This window comes from Castanea sativa, chromosome 7 (assembly GCF_040712315.1).
Source record: "Castanea sativa cultivar Marrone di Chiusa Pesio chromosome 7, ASM4071231v1".
NCBI classification, from domain to species: Eukaryota; Viridiplantae; Streptophyta; class Magnoliopsida; order Fagales; family Fagaceae; genus Castanea; species Castanea sativa.
In genome coordinates, this window is record NC_134019.1 from 20,962,814 (window position 1) to 20,982,592 (window position 19,779).

Genomic DNA, 19,779 nt, shown 5'->3' on the forward strand with positions numbered 1-19,779 from the left:
AGATTGTTCTGGCACACCATATGGGGACTTCGTGTCCCAAAAAAAGTCAAGACTTTTACCTGGAAAGGCTGTCGCAATATCCTCCCCACAAAAGACAATCTCTGCCACAGACACATACTCACTGAATCCACTTGCGAAGCATGTCACTTAGCCGAAGAAACTAGTGGACACCTCTTCTGGGAGTGCACAAAGGCCAAGGAAACGTGGAGCATATCGGGTATTCCTTTTGACAAAACCGGTGTCTCACATAGGACCTTTGCTGATTTCCTATGGTACTTGATCTTCGTACAACACTTCGGCCTAGAACTCCTTGAACTCACTGTTATGATCTCATGGTGTATGTGGTTCAACCACAACAAAACTAGGCTGGGCAATCCAAGACAGCAACCAAAAGAGATCCTCTCTCAAGCACGTTACATGCTAGAAGAATTCCAGCTTGCTTATCGCCAACCCAGCGTGCCCAAGGACGCCATGGACAACCATTGGGTACCACTAGCATTCCCGTGGTATAAAATAAACACTGATGCCGCCGTCTTTTCACAAGCTGGAACGGTTGGCATCGGCGTTGTGATCCAGGACCACTTGGATTTGGTTGTTGCTACTTTAAGCAAAAAACTTCCATTGCCACTGGGTCCGTTGGAAGCCAAAGCAAAATCCATGGACGAAGTAGCTCTCTTCGCAGCAGATATTGGTATCAAGGATGCCATCTTCAAAAGTGACTCGCAAGCTGTCTACCTTACACTCACGGACACCACTCCCACCCACGCTTCAATTGTCAACATCATCACCAGTACTCACCACAAGATGCATGAATTCCATACTTTTAATTTTTCACATGTTAAAAGATAGGGTAATGGACCAGCACATCTCCTAGCAAGTTTTGCTAAAGGAATTGATTCTTATGTAACTTGGCTAGAGGAAACTCCCTCCTTTATTGAGTCCTCTACATTACATGATGCTATGTATTCGTCTTCACCTCAATAAAAATTGAAGTATTCTTATCAAAAAAAAAAAAAAAAAACAATTAAATACAATCATATTACTAAATTTAAATTTAAAACTAATCAAACTCTAACTATGGAACCATATTAATCATAACTAAAAAAGTATATATATATATATATATATATATATATGTGTGTGTGTGCGTGTGTGTGTGTGTGTGTGTGTGTATAATTTTCATACACTATTACTTTCGAAAATCTAATGAACAATGCTACCTGTCATTTATCGTCTTTGTTATGTAAATCATCAGTTAATAAATATATGATAATGGTAAGAAGTGTTACAAATGAGATCACTAATATATATAATTAATTAGCCACTATCATTATGGAGTAGTACTTTATAATTTTACACATCCAAAAAAGTGAAATATATAGAGTTTTCTTATAGGTGATTTTCTCTATTTAATTTCACGCATTTATCCTTTCTTCTTTTCTTGTTACATACTTGCATGCCTCTCTTAAAGATCCCCTGTAACTCTCTCTCTTTGACGTGTTGTTTCTTTCCCTCCTTTCGAAATATATATATAGGTGGAAGGGGTCATGGTGATAATAATAATGATGATTTGTATTCTTAATAGATGCGCTTCGATTTTTGCTATTGAGAGTAACTCAAATTCAGACGCTCAGAAGTTGGTCGCTTATTGGGTTCTCTATTCTTTGATTTCACTCTTTGAGCATGCTTTCATGAAGCTTCTTGAATGGTAGTTTTGTTACAATCCATTTTATGTTTCTTTTTGGTTGCCTTATTGCCTTGCTCCAACTAAGTACTATCTCTTTGTTTATTGTGTATACAAAACTTTTAAATTTTGTGGGAACCATAGATTGATCGTTCATGAGAGTAAGATTTCAGAAAAATTCACTCTTGGGTACCTTCTGCCAAGTTGTTTTATAACTTTGATTACTTAAGAGACTTCCCAAATCAACTATGCTTTTCAGTCCATGAAAATGTCTTGAATGGTATAGTAAATTGAAATGTGAAAATAGGTAAAGCATTTTTTTTAATTGTTCTGGATTTTCATAATCAACAATTGACAATAACTTTTAGAATCCTCATAGTTCAGTCATTTAGAGCTACCAAGATGTGGCCGTTGGTTATCTTCTATTTTTTCCTCTACTTCTTGGTCATGGGGAGTTTTATGAAGAAATGGAGAATTATGTTACATAATTTTCAATTTGCTTCATCAGCTAGTTGATTATCCTATCTATTACGTTCTTTACTTTGTGTTTTTTAAATTTTTGGTAAAACTTTTTGTGTCCATACCAGGCTACCATTCTGGCCTCCCATGAAGCTGATGATCTTGTGTTGGTTGATGATTTCTCACTTCAGCGGTGCTCTCTATTTCTATGAACTCCTTGTCCAACCCTGTCTCTCCTTGGAACCACAAATGGTCATCAACTTGTTCAATGAGTGGAAGGAAGCTTATCTAAAGAGAATCAATCTGAAGCTTCAAAGGAACTTCTTTCTAGTGAGGTATATTAGGGGTAGTAATTAGGCTGGTCAATGTGCCTGAGATTGCTAGTTAATCTCTAATTAGAGGATTTATTACAGGATCAATTTGAATGAAAGTTGCCCCTGTACTTGAGGGATTGTTTTATGCGTACATTTATGAGTGGATAAGATTCATATGTACATGTAAACGGTAGGGCTTAGGTTAAATGAATACATGGCAAACCCTTTGCTTGGGTTAAGTTAAAATTTCTTTGAAATTTAATTAAGTAGGAATTGAGATGTGATTCTGAAGGTGGGGGTAAGATAAAAAAAATTAAAAAAAAAAAGATTAGTATTTGCGTGTCTTCATTATAATAAATAATTAAATTCATAAACTTTCTGATGAGCTTATCTTATCATTTATCTTAATTCAGTCAAAGTTCATCAAGCATAATGTCGAACAGAATGAAATCAAAGATAAGTAATAGAGAAGGAAGTCACTGCAATTGAGAGGGTAAGTTCTCCTATTGTATCTACTTGGAAGGTCACTATGCAAAATGTGGGCATTTAGGTTAAGTCAAATTCTTTCAACTTTGTCAACCTTAAAATAATAAGCACACACCTCAGGCCAATGTTGCACAACATGGTTCTCCGTCCTCCAGTAGAGGCCATGGTCGTCACTATCAAGGTCGTGGACATTGACGTGGCCGTGGCCGTGGACATGGTCATTCTGACTCCCGTGGTGGCCAATATTTTCAAGGAGACTCTCACAATCGCTGTCAAATCTGCAACAGGTTCAATCACACTGCCAACACCTGCTATCAACGCTACTCAGATGCTCCACCTTCACCATCTGCACACATGGCTTCCTATGGTGCTCCTTCTCAAGTCTAGGGCCAGCTGAATGGTGGAGCAAGAGATGTGGTTGCCTAAGGCCCCAAGTAAAAAAAAAGCCCCCAAATTTTAACCAATAGAGCTATTTATAATCAATAAATAAAATATTTTTTTTACCAAATGAAAAACAAATAAAAAATAGAGAAAAATGCAACGTCCACAATATTTTCACAACAATTTTACAACTAATGCTAAGTTATAGGTTGTTACAGCCTGCTATTGATGGCAAAAAAAAAAAAAAAAAAAATTATAGTGATATTTTCAAATAGAAAACAAAAAGTAACTTAAAACATAGGATTTGTTGTAAAAAAATATCATGAATGTTGCACTTCTAAAAAAAATAAGAATAATAATGAGTTTAGTTAGCAAATTTTTACTAGTTCTCATCTAAGTCTACCACTTATATTACTCTTTTATTTACTACTATTAATCTACCACATCAACAAGTATGAAAAATTTTGTCAAAATTTTTTTGTCTATAAAATTTCTTAAAAAAAGAAAAAATTCTACGTAGTTCATGTTAATTAGTAGTAATCTTGCATCTAAAACAAGATAATCAATTTTCGATTTAGGCCCCCAAATGCATCAAGCCGCCCCTACTCAAGTCAGATTGGTTTTCGAAGACTGTCGCAACTCATCATGTCACTCCAGATCTTACGAATCTGAATTGACGCCGCCATGATCACCTTCTCGTTGGGAATGGTAAGGCCCTTCTTAAATCTTCTTCTTTTCTTCTTTTTTAATGTGCTCCATGTTCCTTCAATTACCAATGGCGTTTTCTTTGAATTTTATCTTTTCCATTTCTTCATTAAGGATCAGGTCACCAAGAAAATTCTACTTCTCTAGCGGAATGAATTTGGCCTCTATAGGCTCTCGTCCGCACCTCGTCCATGCCTTCCAGTCCTAGTGTTCATGTCTCTGAGTATGTTGATTCAATTTGCCAGCATTGTCGCCTATGTCATCCTCATGAACATGTGCTGCGTCAAATTTTATATTCTAACAAGCTTCGTTGCTCTTCATGCTTGTCAAGTCGGTGTCGTCTATCTTTACTTGTAAGAGCATCCATAGCAGTGGAGCTAAAAATTTAGCTGTTTGGCACCACAAAAAGTTACTTTATCTATTTTACTTATTCACATGCTATAGCAGTGGATCTATTTTAGCTTTCAACACAATAAAATAATATATCTACGACAATAAAATAATATATCCACTATAATAAAATAATATATCCACTACAATAAATAATAATTACAACCACCCGCAACCGTTGCCACTATCGCTGCCGCCACTGCTGCTGCTACTAACTCTTTCATCGCCGCCACCGCCGCCCCATCACTGCAATGATATTTTTTTACCACTTCAATTTAAAAAAAAAAAAAAAAAATTTACCACTTCACTTAAATATCCCTTCTTTATTATTTTTTATTCTCTTTCTCTCTCTTCCTCTTTGTCTCTATCTCTTTCTCTGAACCAAGATAAACCAACAAATGATCAAACTTCCACTCTTTCTTCTCAACTCAGTAAACTCACTACCACCTAAACCCCCACATCACAACCCAGCCATAACCACCTCCAAATCATCAAGACCCACGTCTCGACCGAGTCGCATTGCACAGTCTGCAAGGAACAATTCCAACTCGGATTCGAGGCTCGCTTAATGCCTTGCCTGGTTTGCCGCACGAGTTGCCAAGCGAGTGTGAGCAAAGTCGAAACGAAAGCGAGGCTAAGATTGTAGTTGAGGCGGAGGAGACGGTGGGATTGACGATTTGGAGGTTACTGAGAGGTGGGTTTGTGGGTTGTGCCATGGGTTTGTGATCTGTCTCTCTACTCTAACCAATCTTCCATGGGTCTGTGTATTGTGGTGGTTGTATGGAATTTGGACCGGCGTTGCTTTGATCTTTCTCTCTACTCTATCTTTGTGGGTTTGTGTTTTGTGGTGTTTTGTGATGTGGGTTTGGTGGATTGGCATTGTTGGTGGTCCGATTAGGTGTTTTTCTAGTGGCTGGGTGTCTGATTCAGTGGGTTTTATATGGATTTTATGAACACCACCGCCGGCGAGTTGGCCGACAAAGCAGAGAGGAGATGAAAGATGCCAGAGAGAGAGAGAGAGAGAGAGAAAGAAAAAGAGAAAATATTATTTTAATGGGGAAGTTTAATAATTTTTTTTTTTTTTTTTAGGTTCTTGCTACAGTGCACTATGTATAAATGTACACTGTAGCAAGAAGCTAAATTTTTTTACATTTAGCTCCACTACCATAGTATGGATTTTTGTGTTTTGGTGGAGCTAAAATAACTATATAGCTATTTAGCTCCATTGTTGTGAGTACTCTAAATTTGGAACTATTAGAACTGTGCCTTTGGATTTAATTTTTAGTGATGTTTAGGGTCCTTTTCCGGTGCCCTCTAGTGATGGTCATTGTTATTTTGTATTATTTCTTGATACTTATTCGAACTATATGTGGTATTTTCCAATCAGATGTGTTTGCCATTTTTATTCAATTTCAATGTATGGCTAAACGCCAATTTTTCACCAAAATAAAATGCATTCAAACCTATTGGGGTGATAAATTTCATAAATTGAATTCATTCTTTACCGAATGTGTTATTGTTCATCGTCTGAAATAATGCTAATAACACCCTAGCATATATTTAGAACCTCATAGACCATTTTATAAGCTGAATCACTTCTAATCTAAAACTAACAACTAGGTCAATGTACGTGATTAACCAATATTCATATAGCAATCACTAGCAACTAAGAGCTAGCAGTATGGAAATACAAAAATAAAAGAAAACCAAGGCTAAATAGAACTATTGGCAAATGCCATTAGAGCGGCGTCTCTAGTGACCAAGTGTCAGTACTGGTGGCCAAAATGATGTCTCTAGCCACCATACTACCAACACTAGAGGCTAAAATGATGACTTCAGTTATTAGACTTTTGGCACTGATCACCTTATTGATGTCTCCGAACTGCTAGCTCTTGTCATTTGAACAATGACTTCAATGACCAAATTGCTAGCACATGTCGTCAGAACAATGACAATGACAAACCCCTAATACCAATAGCCGAAGTGGCAACTTTGGCCACCAGATCACTGTCAACTATCATCGGAGCTAGGGGCGGCTCTAAGTGTTGGTGAGGGTGGTCACATGACCACCCTCACTTGGAAAAAAAAAATTATATACCTTAATATATATATATATATATATATATATATATAATTTTAAATTAATATGAGTTGTTGACCTCCTAGGAAAAAAAAAAAAACTTGACCACCCTAACAAAAGCTTCGAACCCCCTAAATAAAATTTCATTCTATTAAAAAAAAATTTAGCCTCTCCAAAATTTTGGTCTGTTGAAAGTTAATTTTAGAAATTTTCATTAAAATAACAATTTTAGATCAATAACTCAATTGCAAACTATAATTTTATCAAATGTTTAATTATGATTTTTAAAAGGAATATTTTAAAATCTCTATTTTATATATATATAAACACTTTTTCAAATAACTAGTTTGTTAGTACTTGCTAATCTGTTTCAGAAAACCAATTGATCCACAAAAGAATGATATATAGCGATAGTTATGCGAGATCCAAGCAATAGAATGCCTAAATTTTACCCAAAAACAAAAAAGCGTGGTAGACTGATGGCAATAGTTCAGCCAAAAAGACTAATTAAAAAAGTCAGTTTGTCATATTAAAAAAGCTAGATAGTAGATGCTAGCAGGTGCCACCGTACTATGTAGCACAAGTATGGGAACAAGTGTAGTTACTAGTTGCGTACAATTGAGCGTCAATTTCACATGCAATCTGCTTTAATGTAGTCCAATTAATCCAGGTCGTTAATGTCACATGGCCCACATCCTAGAACATGTTCAATTCACGGCAAAGATTCAACTGGACCAAAAGTTGGCCGGAGGCAATCCTAGTCCACTGTTGGACTTTCCTTTCCTCCTAGGAAACAACTTTATTTATGCAATTATTAAACTTGTTTTGTTTTGTTATAGGATTTTCCACTTTCCAGCTCTACTTGCTTTCTCTTTCCTCTCATGTTCACTTCTCTTGGAGATTCAGGTTGAGAAAACAAACAGATTGGTTCACTTTCAAGATGAGTCTATTGGGTATTCTCAATTTTGCACTCAAATTCCTTGATGTCCTTACATTATGGTATGCATTATTTAAATATTTTAGGGTCTATTTGGTAGGCCATTTTAAACACACTTTTGAGCATTTTAAGCACACTTGCACATATTTTCACACATTTTTTCACTCATACGTATATCAAAAACACCCAAACAACATTACTCAAACTCATCTACCAAACACCCCCTTAATTTTTGAAAGTTCTATTTCCTAGGATTTATGAAGTTCGTTTTCTCAAGTGTTCTCTGCTTTTTTGTTTGTTTTTTACTTGCAGGTCTTTCTTTGCTTTGGGGTACCTCTGTAAGTCTCTCTCTCTCTCTCTTAAGTGGTACTTTTGTTGCATGAACATGATGTGGATATCATATGTTTTCTTAACAGATGTGCTTCCATCCGGGCAATTGAGAACAATTCAAGATCGGACACTCAAAAGTTGGTCACATATTGGATTGCCTTCTCTTTGATTTCACTCTTTGAGAATGCTTTCTTGGTGCTTCTGGAAAGGTAAATTTGTTACCCTCAATAGTCTAGCCTTGCATTGAGTGCCAAGAAAACAAAAGAGAAAATGATGTGCAATCATCATTTATGTGAAATAAATGCTCATAGAAATCCTCTTTTTTGTGATGTGGATTTAAATTTTTTTGCACTTTGTGTTCTAGCCAAAACTCTGTATCTATTGGGATTTTGTGAGTTTGGTTGCTCATACCATACCTTTAACCTTCAAAAATGTTAAGAACATATTTTATGTAGTTGGCTAATCTTTTGACAAAACGCACTTTACTTGTATTTGGGTAGATCTAGGATGTGTTTAAGACTTCAAAGAACATGCTGTTCAAGTTTAGTATTAAAGCCATAAAGATTGGACCAAAAAACAAGTGAAGAAAAAGTGTTCACTAAAGCTGGACAAATAGCTAGACATCTGTGGACACCTGCGGATAGCTGCTCGACAGATAGCTATTTATCGAGATTTATTGAATGAAGCTCGATAACTTCACAACCGAACGAGGTATCTATCAAGATTACGGGAATTCAGATTTCCAAATCTGATTTTTGGCCCATGTTTTTGTATTTGTGTAGGGTTTCTTTTCTCATAACCCTAGACATATATAAAGCTTATTTTAGAAGCCGTCACATAGGAGAATACAAGGAGAACATATGCAAAAGGTGACCGAAGTCTTATTCTCTCAAAAAGAAGCTATCGTGTCTTTGTGCCTTAGGGTTTTGTAACCAAGTGCTTCTTGATCTTCATTGTTGATGAAGTGAAGAACTTTGCAGCCAATATTCTTCTTCCTCAAGTTGGTGAGTGAGTCACGTAATGGGATTCATGCAAAGGAGTGAGTTACGTACTGGGATCTATGCATCAAAGGGTGGCGTTCATATACTGAAGAGTTTAGAGGTTCTGAATAAAAGTGCAGCTGAAAATCAGGATAGTGCAGCTGAAAATCAGGAGGACAGTGCAACTAAAAATCAGGAGGAAAATATACCAAGATCACCTAAATTGTAGAAGATAGACAGCTAGCAAAATACCACAGCTAGTTGTCCTTATTTCTTTCAGCTGTTACACATGATTTGCTCCCTATTCTTTCTCCTCTGTACATATCCATCTAAATGGGCAATATACAAAATGTAATAGTTTCTATATAAATGAAATACCAGCTCTCTCTCTATCTCAAGGTGAGATAGAATTTCTCAAAAATTCTTTATAGTATCAGAGCCAACCGTGAGATAGAGAGAGAGAAACAAAATTTTTTTTTTTTCAACCCACTATGTCAACCACATCAAGCTCTTCCCCTGCCCTCACTCAATCTGATGACTATCCATATCCTGTGACACAGAATATTGCAAATTTTGTGTCACTTCGTCTCTCCTCTACCAACTTCCTTCTCTGGAAAACACAAATGCTCAATATCCTTGAGAGCTATGACCTCCAAGGCTTTATCAATGGTGAAGTTCAACCACCATCCCAGTTCATCAATAATGCTGACACTCAATCTGATGACTATCCATATCCTGTGACACAGAATATTGCAAATTTTGTGTCACTTCGTCTCTCCTCTACCAACTTCCTTCTCTGGAAAACACAAATGCTCAATATCCTTGAGAGCTATGACCTCCAAGGCTTTATCAATGGTGAAGTTCAACCACCACCCCAGTTCATCAATAATGCTGACACTGGCACACAAACTAATCCTGCATTTGTGAAGTGGCGCAAAACTGATCGTCTTGTCAAAGGTTGGTTGACAGCCACTCTTTCCGAGGAAGTTCTTGGCATTGTTGTAGGCCTTAATACTGCCTTTGAGGTCTGGAATGCATTGGTTCATGCATTTGCTCGTGTCTCATCAGACCGAAGCCTTGCGCTTAAGCAGCGGCTTACCTCTATAACTCGAGGTACCGATACCTTAGCTGTTTATCTCCGTCGGTTCAAAGCTGTGTGCGATGATCTTGCAGCCATTGGGAAGCCAGTTCCAGATCACAAGAAATCATGGTGGCTACTCAATGGGCTTGGCAAAGAATATGAGGTGTTCACTACTACCATGTTGAGACCACCAGTCCTTCCATACTTTGAAATTGTCACTTCACTAGAGAGTTATGCTAAAAGGCATAAGCTTGATGCTCAACCCGCTCCTCAAATGGCTTTCTATGGCCAACGCAACAATAAAAATAAAAGAAGCAATGGTGGTCAAGGGTCCTTCAATTCTAAGGGACGTGGGTTTGTTCAAGGTGCTCAATTTGCACTAAAGAATTCCAGCCATCCTACACGAAATCTGCCAGAAAATTCACTAATCATCGCAACCAAAAACACAAAAGATGAAGCAATTATCTGTCAGACTTGCAACAAAAGGAACCACACTGCCCTCAAATTCTTTAATCGATTCAATCACTCATTCACAGCAGACAACATTCAACAAGCATTAGCAGCTATAACCATTGCTAACAGTCAAGATTCTGAGTGGTTCCCAGACACAGGAGCTAGTGACCATATTACTAGTAACCCAGGTAATCTTCATTCCTTAATTCCTTATCATGGATCCGATGGTGTTATGGTTGGCAATGGTCATACTTTACCTATCACACTCATTGGTGAAACTACTCTTGGTACTAGTTCTTCTCCTATTCACTTAAAAGATGTGCTACTAGTTCCTGATATTAAGAAAGATCTGCTCTCTGTTAGTAAACTTACTACTGATTATCCACTCATCTTTGAGTTTGATGGACATGGTTTTGTGATAAAGGACAGGACAACCAACAAAACAGTAGCGAAAGGGAGTAAACGAGGTGGTCTTTATGCCTTTGATAGAGGTCTAACAACCCTATTCTCCCATCGATTCAAGCGGGTTGCTAGAGATTGTTGGCACTATCGTCTCGGTCATGCACACCAAAGGACCATTGATCACTTGCACTCAAAAAATTTCATTTCTTTTGCTTCAGCATCTAAGTCTTCTTCAATTTGTACTAGTTGTCAAATGGGGAAATCGTGTAGGCTTCCATTCTTGCCTAGAGAAAATGAAATAAAACTCCCATTTTATAAAATTCATTATGATCTATGGGGGCTAGCCCCTGTGTCTTCTAGAGAAAAGTTTCGCTACTACACAATATTTGTTGATGAGTTTACCAATTTTACTTGGTTTTTTCCTATGAAGAAGAAGTCAGAATGCTTTAGTTGCTTTGATCTATTCTATAAATATGTGGAATGTCAATTTAATGCAAAAATTTGTGTCTTTCAAAGTGATGAAGGTGGAGAATTTGTAGATCGTGAGTTCTTGCAGTTTCTAGCTACGAAAGGTATTCACCATCAATCTGCTTGTCCAAAAACACCTAAGCAAAATGGCAAGGCTGAGAGAAAACATCGAAATATCACTGAATTGGGACTCACCATGATGTTCCATGCACATCTACCACCAAGATTTTGGACAGATTGCTTTTCCACAGCAGTGTTCCTAATCAACCATCTACCATCCCCACACCTCAACATGGAATCTCCTTTTTTCAGACTCTATGGAAGAAATCCGGACTATTCTTCATTACGAGTATTGGCCTCAAAGTGCTTTCCTTACCTTGGTGAGTATAGATCACATAAGCTTGATCCAAAGTCCCTTCCTTGTGTTTTTATTGGCTATAGCATGAAGCATAAGGGGTACAAATGTTTGTATCCACCGACTGGGCGAGTTTATATCTCACGCCATGTGGTCTTTGATGAATCCATCTTTCCTTATTCCACGCCTACAAGCTTGTACAAGAGTGATCCTGTTGAGGGGGAGCTTTGCATCTTCTCAGAATGGGAGATTGATCCACCAAATGATTCTCCTCCACCTTACTCTACACCTCTTTCAGCCTTTGCACCGCCTGAATCTCAAGACATCACTAGCCACCTGCACCATCAAATGCATCACAATTCCTCCTCAATTGAGCCTCCTACAGTGACCATATCAGGCTCTTCTTTGCCTGAGCCATGTCAAGCATCTTCCTCAAATCCACCAGTAGAGACCACCAGTATGCACATCTACCACCAAGTGACATTAAGTGCAATTCATTTGCTTAATTGATTTTATTCATTCTCTCTAAACAGGTTGTCATTGATTTGTTTTTGTAATTGAAAAAAAAAAAAAAAAAAAACTTGTTTGAAAAATACGGGTAAATCTAACCCGACCCGACCCGACCCGCAACCCGGTTGACCCGTTTAAAAATGACCCGTTTTGACCCGCAAACTCGATTGACCCAACCCGAACTCGACCTGAATCGCCCGTTTTGCCACGTCTAACTCCAAAGCTTGATAGTCACTGCTTAGCATCGCCACCAGAGATAAAGATACACCACTAAACATTACCAGTTCCTACGAGACCGGCCTTTGTCTCGTCGAAAAATGCCCAAAACCGTCTCTTCTTCTCATTGTTTCCAAATTCCAACCTCCAACACTGGAAGTTTTCTCGAACTTCCAACAACTAACGTTGCAAGAAGGTCTTCTCTCTCTTTCTCTCTTTTTTTTTTTTTTAATCTATTTATAGGGATGTGTTTTGTTTTAAAAAAAATAATTTGAATTATACATGTTTGATAAAATGCTTCAGTGAAGATTGCTGCACTTATAATACAGTAAAAGGTTTATTTTATTTTATTTCATTGTTCTTTAGATTAGATTAAAAGTGGTTAGTGTGTTGCAGTTTCATCGGTAGAGAAATAAAGCTTTTTCTTTGTTTATTAGTTGAGTTGTTGCACGATATGAATTACATATTTGTTTTATGGTGAATAACCAAATGGCAGAATACAAAAAGACCTATTTGGTATCTCTTATGGCCTTTTAAATTTTTCTAACGAGATGGTAAACAATCTGAATTACACATCTATCTTATGGTAAATAGCTAGATGCAACCTTCAAGCATCAATATCTTTGGGTCCCCCATTTGTAATTCTTTTGTCATTGCCTTATGTGATTTATTGAGCATTGCCTCAATAGACTTTTTTCCTCTTTTAATTCTTGTTGGTATTTTTTCCTCGCTTGAATGTTATGGTAGTTTAAACTCCTTTTTTGTTTTTCAATTAAATACCAATTAACTCAAGACAAAGTGCTAAAGGAATTTATTCAAATGTGGTGAAACTAAGAGTTTATGTTGTTTCACATGGAAATAAAATTTCAGATCTATATCTTCTTCTTTTTTTCAGCTTTCCTTATATTTATTGTATAGTGCTTCAAATCTAAGCCTTATAGCTTGTGGAATTCAAGCTAAGCTAGCTGGAAATTTTGAAATATCATATTTGCAACTCTTGGCCTTTGGTCCAAGTATTTTTTGGGTTGTCCACCAAATTGTAGTTGGAACCTCAACCCCTCAGGGTTATGTTAGGTTGTCACCAGAGTATCTTGATACAAATTGAGAGACATTTGTAGCCCATGGGATTATGTGCAAGATTGAAGATTATGAATTGTTATTATAGGATATACTATCTACATTAGGATAAATGGATAATAGCTTTCTTTCAATAATCTTATTTGTTCCCATCCAAAAAGATTTTTTTTTTTTTTTTTTTGCATTTTCAGGATGTTTTATTTTTTGTCTTGAGTAATTACATTTTAATACTGTTCAAATGGTTTGGTTGCAGGATAGAGCTCATTGAAAAATATTGTAGGCAATGAAGAGACAATACCATAGATTTATGAAGCAATTTTGAAAGAGTTAATTGATAAGCATGATGAGGTTGACACAGAGTTAATGGAAGAAATTTGTTATAAGACACATGGGACTTCGGTTAATATTGATGTTGAAGAGTTTGAGCTCAATTTTGATTAGTTTTGTGATTGATGAATGTATGTGTTTGAACAATCTAAGTTACAATGTATGTAGTTGTAGTGTGCAATTTTATTGTCATTTACCCTTGAAAGAAAAGGAAGAAACTTGTAATGCGCATTTATAATTTATACTTGATCCAATTAAAAGATGTGCAAATTGTTCTTCTTTGATATACTTAATGTCACGTTTGGCTCATAATAATACCAAGTTTTCTTGGTCTTTGAAGAATCTAGCATTCCTCCACTCCATTTCAGCTCAAACAATCTAGCATTGCAATTCAACCACTATACATAACTATCATTCACCTTGAATAACCATACCATGCACATATAGAATCTACGATATAAGAATAAACTGTACTATTGCATTAAAAAATTTCATCATTTGCATATAATTAGTTTTTAACTAGAACCTACTCCAACATAAACAAAATGAAAATCTATCATGCTTGAGTAACTTCATTAGTTACAAAAATTTTCCAAACTGAATATAATTAGTGTTAGCTATACAATTAATTGTCCAAATTCTGCTATCTAAAAAATTGTCAAATAAAAGATATTGTCCTAAATGTTCCTCCACTATGCAATATGCGGTCCAAAATAGTCCAAGATGTTGTCTATCGGCTGTGCAATATGTTGTCCCAAATACCATCCAAAAAGCTATCCATCATACTTTAGAATTTTTTCTCCAAGGCCCTAAAAAAAAGAACAATATTAGGGAAAAAACAAAAAACAAAAGCACACATTAAAGTTGTGCTTAAACTAATGTTTGAAGAAGAGTTCAATTCAAGTGTGGGATTGTGTTGTGTTGAAACTAATCATCGCAAGAATATATATATATATATATATATATATATATATATATATATATATATATATATTCACCAGCTAGTGTGGAGAGTAGAAGGGTTATATTGTGCATTTTAGCCAGTTTGAATTAAGTTTTTGTTGTGATTACAAACTATTTGCGACTTTTGGGTTGATATGTTGCCATGCTTTAAGGGTGCTTCTTGTAAATAACGTGAACAAGATACCCAACAAATATAGTATCAAAAAAATGAAACAAAAGATGCCAAGAAAAGTATGTACTGCTCATAGCCATCAAAATTTAGTGCAATTAATCAAACTGAGATAACTAGGTAAACTATCCTACCCAATTGAATTTAGTGAATTCCCTCCCTCCCTCTTTTTTTGGTTGCAATTGAATATGTCCAACTGCATAAAAACAACATAACCAAATAAATAAACACCAAATTCCCAAACTTGGTGGTCAAAATTTATCAAAGAAAAGAATCTAGCCCCAATTAAGTATATTAGAATTCAAGAAAAACATACTAACCCAATTGGAAAACTATATATAATTAGTAGACAAGCAGTACTCATGAATCAAATTAACAAGCCCAAAAAAGAAAAAGAAAGAGAAAGATGGTGATGGGCAATTCTTACGGCACTGACGGCAAAAGCCAGCTACAAATTCTTGTCGCATTCTAAAGTCTTCAGCAAGGCCAAACAGCTCTCTCTGCCGCTAGGCCTGACTCCCAACTCTTTTGGATTATCAACTTACACTCAACAAATACTTTTTTTTGAAGAGAAAAACAAAGATTGGTAATAATGGACAACTTGGAAACGATTTATAATAACAATAAAAAACTATTACTGTACTATTAGTGCAGCCATCCTCATTGAAGCATTTTATCAAACATGTATGATTCAATTTTTTTTTTTTTTTTTATAAAAACAAAACAAAACACATCCCTATAAACAGAAAAATAAAAAAAAATAAAAAAAAAAGAGAGATAGAAGACCTTCTTGCAACTTTAGTTGTTGGAAGCGCGAGAAAACTTCTAGCGTCGGAGATTGGAATTTGGAAACAATGAGAAGAAGAGACGGTTTTGGGCGTTTTTCGACGAGACAAAGGCCGGTCTAGTAGGAACTGGTAATGTTTAGCGGTGTATCTCTATCTCTGGCGGCGATGCTAAGCAGTGACTATCAAGCTTTGGAGTTGAGAGAGAGAGTACATGGAGGTGCAAGGGGCTGGTGTATGCTGTTGTGCTAGAGAGTGTAAAGCGTGTTAAAAGGGCGGGAGTTTGAAAAATTTTCATTTAAGTGAGTTAAGTATCGTGACCTGTCATTTTTATACAAGTGACAAGTTTTAATTGAAGCATGAAACACCAGATGCTGACTTATGTACTTTCTCCATCTCATGGCATCAAACTTACTTTACGTAATGAGAAAGATACCGAAAGGTAACCTCTGCTTCCAAGAGCAATAAAGCTGACTTTACTCTCTCACTGCCATTTTTATTTTTAATTTTTAACTTTCAAATATATTTCTGTTTCAACGTTGTAACGTTTTGTCTTTTCGTTCTCCTATTCCTCTCACCATTTCAATCATCTTTTGCTTCGATTTGTTGGAGATCCACAAGAAAGACCACACCAGAGAGTTGAGTTTAATTAGAGATGAGTTTCGTGGGCTATCTCTTCTTTGCATTGAAATGCTTTGACCTATTTTCATCGTATATCTCTGCTTTCTTTTTCTTTTTTCTTTTTTTTATTCAAACTGAAATGGGTTATATGAGTTATGTCTTATTTCTCTCAAAACTTTCAGATTTATTGTTCTCTAATTTATGATCAGGGTGGTGTTTATAACACACACCCTAATGTATACACATTTTTATTACACATGCATGAGTACACTATAGGTGATTTTCTCTGTTTAATTTCACGCGTTTATACTTTCTTCTTTTCTTGTCACTTGCTTGCAGGCCTCTCTTCTCTTTGGGGTATCCTCTGTAAGTATCTCTCTCTAACATGTGTTGTTTCTTTCACTCCTTTTTTGCGATATATATATATATATATATATATATATATAGGCGGAAAGGGTGGTCATGATGATAATGATGATTGTATTCTGAACAGATGCGCTTCGATTTGTGCCATTGAGAGTAACTCGAATTCGGACACTCGGAAGTTGATCGCTTATTGGGTTTTCTATTCGTTGATTTCACTCTTTGAGCATACTTTCATGAAGGTTCTTGAGTGGTAATTTTGTTAGCCTCCATTATATGTTTCATTGTTTCTGTTTGGTTGCCTTATTAATTGCCTTGCTCCTATAAGTATCCATTTGTTTATTGTATATATATATCTAAAGCTTTTAAATTTTGTGGGAACCATATATAGATTGATCGTTGACAATAGTAAGGTTTCAGAAAAATTCACTTGTGCATTTTTTACAAGTTGTTTTAACTTTAATTTGTTTACGTTCGATCTTCATTGATTTCCCAAATCAGCTATGCTTTTCAATCCCTGAAATTGTATTGAATGGTATACTAAATTGAAATGTGAATATAAGTAAAGCATTTTATTTGTTCTGGATTTTCACAATCAACAATTGACAACTACTTTCAGAATCCTCATATTTCAGTCATTTTATGAAGAATTGGAGAATCACGTTTCATAATTTTCAATGTGCTTCATCATCATTCAAATTTTACATAATTTACTCGGTTTTTCTGACTTTTAGTCACGCTTTCTGTGTCCATATCAGGCTGCCATTCTGGCCTTACATGAAGCTAATGATCATGTACTGGTTGATGATTCCTCACTTCAGCGGTGCTCTCTATTTCTATGAACTCCTTGTCCAACCCTGTCTCTCCTTGGTACCACAAATTGTCATCAATTTGTTCAATGAGTGGAAGAAGCCTTGTCTAAAGAGAGATGACTTTCCTACTGAGGCAGTGAGATACCAGAAACAGAATAAATCTGAAGCTTCGGTGGAACTTATTTCTAGTGATGAGGTATGTCAGGGGTAGTAATTAGGCTGGTAAGTGGGGCTGAGATTGCATGGCTAGTTAATCTCTGATTAGAGGATTTATCACTGGATCAATTTGAGTGAGAATTGCCCCTGTACTTGAGGGATCGTTTTGAGTCTGCATATATGTGCGGATAAGGTTCAAATACATGTATACTGTAGGGTTTAGGTACAAATGTAAGGAAAACCCACAACTGACGTTAGGAAGATTGTACAAACATAATATATATATATATATATATATATATATATATATATATATATATATATATATCTGTATTTAATGTTTGAGCGTGATAGCATCTGTAGTATCTTATAATCAAGCTTATTTTTAGTTCAAATTTCTTTGAAATTTAATTAGGCCATTGAGATGTTATTCTGAAGACGGGAAAGAAAAACCATTAGTACTTGTTTCTTCATTATAATAAATTATGTAACTCATAAACTTCCTGATGAGCTTATCTTCTCATTTATCTTAAATGATTCTTAATTCAGTCAAAGTCCATAGAGAACAATGTCGGGCAGAAAGAAGACAAAGATGTTGAAGTAACAGAAGAAAACGAAGATGTTGAAGTAACAGAAGAAAATGAAGATATTGAAGTAACAGAAAAAAATGAAGTTGCTGCAATTGAGAGGGTAAGTTCTCCTTTTCTATTTACTTGGAAGGTCATAATACAATATTTGGGCATTTCTTGAGGGGTGAAAAGGTTTATGAATTTCGAATATGGATAGAGACATTCACTCAGAAAGGAAAAAGCAAAAAAACAAAAGAAGAAGAAGGGAACATGCAGAGAATCCATGTTGCTTGAGACTAAGTCAAAACATGATTTGGGCATGATTGGTTAATGAATTTGGAGTTGTAAATGAACTCATAAGCTTGTGGAATATATATATATATATATATATATGGGTCCAGTTAATATATACATTTAACATCCATTTTGGATAAGTTTTTATAGAAAATTGAAAAGGTTATCAAAACAGTTAATTACTTTTTCGTTTTTTTATAAAAAGTTTTCTAAAATGGTTTATTAGTATATGCCCAAAGGGCATATATATATATATATATATATATATTGAAATTAAAGAAATAAAAGTATTGGCAGTGTTGATTGCACATTATATTGCAGTTAGATTCCTATTTTTTATTCACGTTTAAATCATTAAGGCAGGTCTTTTCCTAGGTAAATATATGTATCACAACTATCAATCACTATTGTTAATTTCTGTTTAATTTGCTGCACTTGTAGGTTACTCCCATAGAGTCCACCCTTGTTCAGACTGGGAAAAGCACAGAGACAGTTACAGATATGAATGTAACCTCAAAGAGTACACCTGATTCCACTGAAGTCCGGTTTATCAAAAAAGAAGATCTCACTGAAGCCCAGAAAGAGTGGGCTTGTGCTATATGTCAGGTCACAATCCAAAGTGAGACAACTTTGAATTCCCACCTGCAAGGAAAGAGACACAAGCCAAATTGTGAGGTGCTGAAAGCAATTACCAGAGCCAAAATGAAAAGTTTCCCTACTTCAACACCAAAGAAACATGAACAGATACAGACACAAAAGAAATGTGCATCCAGCAATGGATTGAAAGAGGAAGTTAATATAAAACAATCGGATGTGCATGGCCTGCAAATAAATTCTAAGAAAATTGTTCAGGACACTCGATCTCTGCTATTGTGTTGCATATGTAACGTATGGTGTCCCAGTAAAGATAACTTGGATGCTCACCTTAAGGGAAAGAAGCACTTGGCCCGGATTCAGGAATTAGCAGATTTTGTAGAAGGTCAGCATGCCTAAATTACTTTGGCAATTTAGAATAGTAGTTTGGTGACTAAGATTGATGATGACTTTGTTTTGTGAGTTTAGATTAGTTTTTTTCTTTTAGTTTTTTTTTTAAAGCTATTTGATTGTGTTGCATTTTAAAGGCTCACTTCTTTTGACCACTTTCAACAAAAAGACAATCCAGAGTACACCGTAATTTTGGAGGATAGATATTGCATATTAACTTTGAATTAGAATTGTTTTTTTGTTATTGATAATTTGACTGTTGGAAGATAAAATATTTGAATTACGGACATTTTTATTAAAAATGCTAAAAAAAATAATAAGTGAGTTACCACAAAACTTTCCAAAAAGAAAAAGAAACTTCTTTTCAAACGTAATTTGTTACTCAATATTCCATAATAGAGAATTGAAAAGAATCAAAATCCCTTTTA

General features: G+C 35.6%; 1 protein-coding gene across 1 annotated transcript; it reads left to right on the forward strand.

Annotated features, from left to right (window-relative positions):
* The first annotated feature begins 16,098 nt into the window (after positions 1 to 16,098).
* On the forward strand, positions 16,099 to 19,499 carry LOC142644778 (uncharacterized). Its single transcript, XM_075819350.1, has 6 exons — positions 16,099 to 16,263; positions 16,513 to 16,539; positions 16,667 to 16,789; positions 17,295 to 17,544; positions 18,054 to 18,194; positions 18,809 to 19,499. The coding sequence occupies exons 1-6, from the start codon at positions 16,208 to 16,210 to the stop codon at positions 19,358 to 19,360; spliced, it is 1,149 nt and encodes a 382-aa protein (XP_075675465.1). The 5' UTR covers positions 16,099 to 16,207; the 3' UTR covers positions 19,361 to 19,499.
* Positions 19,500 to 19,779: the final 280 nt, after the last annotated feature.